The sequence below is a fragment of the Gordionus sp. m RMFG-2023 genome, chromosome 1 (genome assembly GCF_954871325.1).
Source record: "Gordionus sp. m RMFG-2023 chromosome 1, tfGorSpeb1-WG-v2, whole genome shotgun sequence".
In the NCBI taxonomy this organism is placed as follows: Eukaryota; Metazoa; Nematomorpha; class Gordioida; order Chordodea; family Parachordodidae; genus Gordionus; species Gordionus sp. m RMFG-2023.
Window position 1 is genome coordinate 57,169,835 of NC_088775.1, and position 4,284 is coordinate 57,174,118.

General features: G+C 36.1%; 1 protein-coding gene across 1 annotated transcript; it reads right to left on the minus strand.

The window, feature by feature from the left end:
- Positions 1 to 1,053: 1,053 nt before the first annotated feature.
- Positions 1,054 to 1,647, minus strand: LOC135927850 (uncharacterized). Its single transcript, XM_065464059.1, has one exon. The coding sequence runs from the start codon at positions 1,645 to 1,647 to the stop codon at positions 1,054 to 1,056; it is 594 nt and encodes a 197-aa protein (XP_065320131.1).
- Between the last annotated feature and the right edge of the window lie 2,637 nt (positions 1,648 to 4,284).

Consider the following 4,284-nt stretch of genomic DNA (forward strand, 5'->3'; position numbering starts at 1 on the left):
CTGCACATAATCTCAACCTCCCATTAGCCTTTTTCACCGGTACTAAAGGTGTCGCCCACTCGCTATATTCGACCGGACATACAATATCTTCCTTTACCCATCTATCCAACTCTTGATCTACCTCCCGCCTCCATTCAAAAGGTACACGACGTACAGCACAATACTTCGGCACACATCCATCCTTCATCCGAATCTCCACTTCATAACCCTTCAAACAACCCAACTCTTCCTCAAATATTTCTCCATACCTCTCCACTAACTTCTCCACCTCCTTTCGGACATCCTTTATTACCTCTCCACACTCCCACAAATTTTTCGCAACTCCCTGTTCTACAAAATTCTTACCCTTCTCACTAACCAACGGCCTCAATACTCCATATCTACTGTCTTGGACATTTCCTATTTCTCCATCTACATAAATCGGACCTCTCCCCAACATATCTTCTCTCGCATTCTCCTCGCTCTCCCCCCAAAACATGGATCTTCCATCGTCTACTTCAATATTATCTCGGCCCTCCATCCATTCCAAATTTCCTCTCGACATTCTCTCCTCCTCATTCACTCGGACCATATTTATCAAGTCTTCCCGAATATCTTCTTCGATCGCCACAAAGACTCCCCATCGCGCAAATACTCCCCAAAGTCCATACTTCGGCCCCACATTTGTAATCCAATCCCATCCCATCACCGGCTAAACGTCTCGGTTAATTATCCATAAGTCCAACATTTTACACCCTTCTCTTCCTACCTCCCCAATATGTACTCTTCCCATCATCTCCATCTCCGATCCATCAAACTGCCTCACTTGCATAACGTCTCTAATTATTTTCCCGGCCAAAGTCTTCTAAAATCCTCATATCCCATCACCGAAATAGCTGCTCCGGCATCAAATAACATAGATACCATCTTCCCGTTTATATCGAACCATACCCTTGGACTCGGCATATACGTTAACTCCCTTTGAACCTCCTGCTGCAACATTTTAACTCTCAACACTTCCTTGCCTCCTTCTAACGCCACGGTCATCATTTTACTCTCCTTCCCATCATATAGTCAATCTTTATTACAATCTCTGGCCCAATGTCCCCTTTCTCGACATTTGAAACACGTCATCTCCTCTTCAATATCCTTTCCTCCTTTTCCAGCTATCTCCGTCATACTCCTCATATTCACGGCCCCCGAAGTCTCTCCTCTCTGTGGAAAACCTGCCCTTGTTTCTACCTTTCCCACTCGGCAATCCTTTAACACATGTCCAAATCTTCCACAACCCGTGCAACGTATTCTCTCTGCTCTGCCCGGACAATATGTCGAAATATGTCCCATCTCCCCACACGCAAAACATTTGACATCTCTACAATTCACCGCAATATGACCCATCTCCCCACATTTATAACATCTACCATTCCGACCTCTCTGTCCCCTACTGCTGAACGGCCTCGGCATGTCTTGACGTCCACGGTATACGTCCAAACGTCTGTCATCTATCCTCTCATTCTTTAACCGGTCAATTTCTTCATTATTGACCCAACCCTTCATTATTTCTTGAACCGGTAACCACGTAACTCTCCCCAATCTATCATCCTCTCCATTATGCCCTTCTACCAACAACGATTGCCCACGAATCCTAATACTCCTTTCTCTTCGCATTCTCCTTCCAAAATATAAACTACACAACCATATCATCAACACTACCACCGCTCCCATACATTATATTGCAACTCCACATACTTTGTAATTTTAAAACTCTTCATTACAATATTTACGTATTTAAATTTTTCCTAATTAATTTCTCTAGCAACACTATATTTTATAAAATATTCACAAAAAATTAATAATTAATTTCACCAAAAATATCTTAACTACTTGTAACGTCAGACAATAAGATAAAATCAATAAGGTAAAAACTCCAATAATACACATATGCATTTATCAATTTCAAAAAAAAAATCAATACTTTCCGCGAATCTTTAACCTCTTCCGTGTACTGACATCTTTTGAAAAAAAATTGGCAGCACTTCCGTGTAACTTGCCTTTTAATAAACTTTTTCGGATTTTCTTCTAATAGATTTATATAGACAAAAATTTTGGCAGCACTTCCGTGTACTCTACCTTTTTAGTAAATTTTCGGATTTTCGTCTAATAGATTTATATAGGCAAAAATTTGGGCAGCACTTCCGTGTACTCTACCTTTTTAGTAAATTTTCGGATTTTCGTCTAATAGATTTATATAGGCAAAAATTTGGGCAGCACTTACGTGTACTCTACCTCGCCTTGAAAATTTTCACGGTCACCCCTTTTGACGGTACTTGTTCTTAACGGTTTCCTGACTCAAACGGTCCCCTATTACACACGGTACTTGTCCTTGACGGTACTTGTTCTTGACGGTACTTGCTCTTGATGGTCTTTTGACTCGAACGGTCCCTTATTACACACGGTTCTTGTCCTTGACGTTGACGGTACTTGCTCTTGACGGTACTTGTTCTTGACGTTGACGGTACTTGCTCTTGACGGTTCTTGCTCTCACAAATTGACGGTCTTATTCCCCACAGTGCTCCACAAAAATATTTTCCCAAAAATAATTTATAAAAATAATTGTTTTTACCTTTGCTATTTAGTCACGGCACCAACTATTACGTTGTGCCGCTTGAATTAATATTAGAACGAATAATATAAGGACTATTTTATTTTGCAAACCAAATTAATAAAATATAATTTTACAACAACAAAATATATAATTTCACAATTAAAAGAAACCAAAACCAAAAAAAAACATAATGAATTTGAAGATTTCGGCTTCCCTTTTATAGGGCAGCCTCTAACCTTCAAAACAAAATTATAATCTAAAAATATATTATTTTATAATTTGTAAACTCCATAATCACGCTTATAATCCTAATTTCACGCGAAAAATAAAATCATATAATATAAAAATAACACACCAAAAAAGGTTTATTATCATAATGAATCGACGAAATAATTTTTTTTCATATTTGCTTTCGTCTATTTTTCCTCGTTAAAGCTTTTTGAAAGCTCGGCTAAAAATGCCACCTACCTTAGTCCATGCATTCAAAATGAAATTATATCCATATGCAATAAGTTTATATTGAAAGAAATTTCTACAAAAGTAAAAGCATCACCATTTTTTAGTATTCTGACGGATGAGACATCGGATGTTGGTAACATAGAGCAATTATCCATAGCAATAAGGTTTATTAATATGGAATCAGGTCATTATAAAATGAAGGGACTCTTTGTTCAATTTATTGATTTACATGACACCAAATCAGAGACGATAGCCAAAGAAATTTTAGCATCCCTTCAAGATCTAGATTTAAATTTAAATCTAATGAGAGGCCACGGATATGATGGAGCTCCTGAGTGGTCATGTTAAGGGAGTGCAGTCAAGAATTAGAGAGCTTTATAGCACCGCTTTATATGTTCACTGCAGCTCACATTGCCTAAATTTGATGATATCCGAGGCATGTGAAATTCGAGACATCCGGAAAAGTTTACGTAAAATTTTTTTAATTTAATTGGAATTTATTAGATTTTATTATGTATTATAGATATCTTTTTATAATTTAATATATTTTTTAAAATTTAGAAACAATATCGTCGGTTTGTGACTTTTTCACACCACCCAAAAAGAGATAGTTATTTATCCGAACATTTGATGATATTGATTCAAATAATCCAAAAAAAAAAACTAAAACGATTTTGCCCAACTATGTTTATCGAAAGAGAACAATCAGTGAGACTCTTATGAAGTTATTTTTGCAGCACTCGAATCCTACGTATCCAACAAAGAAAAGGATTCCTCAGATGCTGAAAATTTTTTACAGGCGATTACGAAGCCACAATTTTTAATATCAATTCAATGTGTATATTTTTTATTTAATTATACTTATGATTTTAGCAAAATACTTCAAAAAATTAATTTGGATTTAAGAGAGGTTATGAATAGGGCAAAGGATATTGTTGAAATATTAACAAATATCAGAGAAAATGTGGATGAAAAATTTCATGATATTTACAAGAAAGTAAAGGAGATCGCTAATTTGTTTGGGATTGAAATTTTTAAACCTAGAGTAGTTTCTAGAGAGTCAAATCGCTTAAATATTGATGCCTCTTTGATTGAGTATTTTTATAAAATAAATATTTTTATTCCCCTTATTGACACATTTTTATTTCAATTATAAGAAAGATTTATTAATCATAATTTTATTTTTTATTTTCTTCTGCCGGTTGAGTCTGAATTGTTGATTACACATGAAACGCGAGAGG

Bases quoted from the DNA above. Each gene is read 5' to 3' on its own strand.
- LOC135927850 (XM_065464059.1), bottom strand. From the start codon at position 1,647: ATGCGAAGAGAAAGGAGTATTAGGATTCGTGGGCAATCGTTGTTGGTA.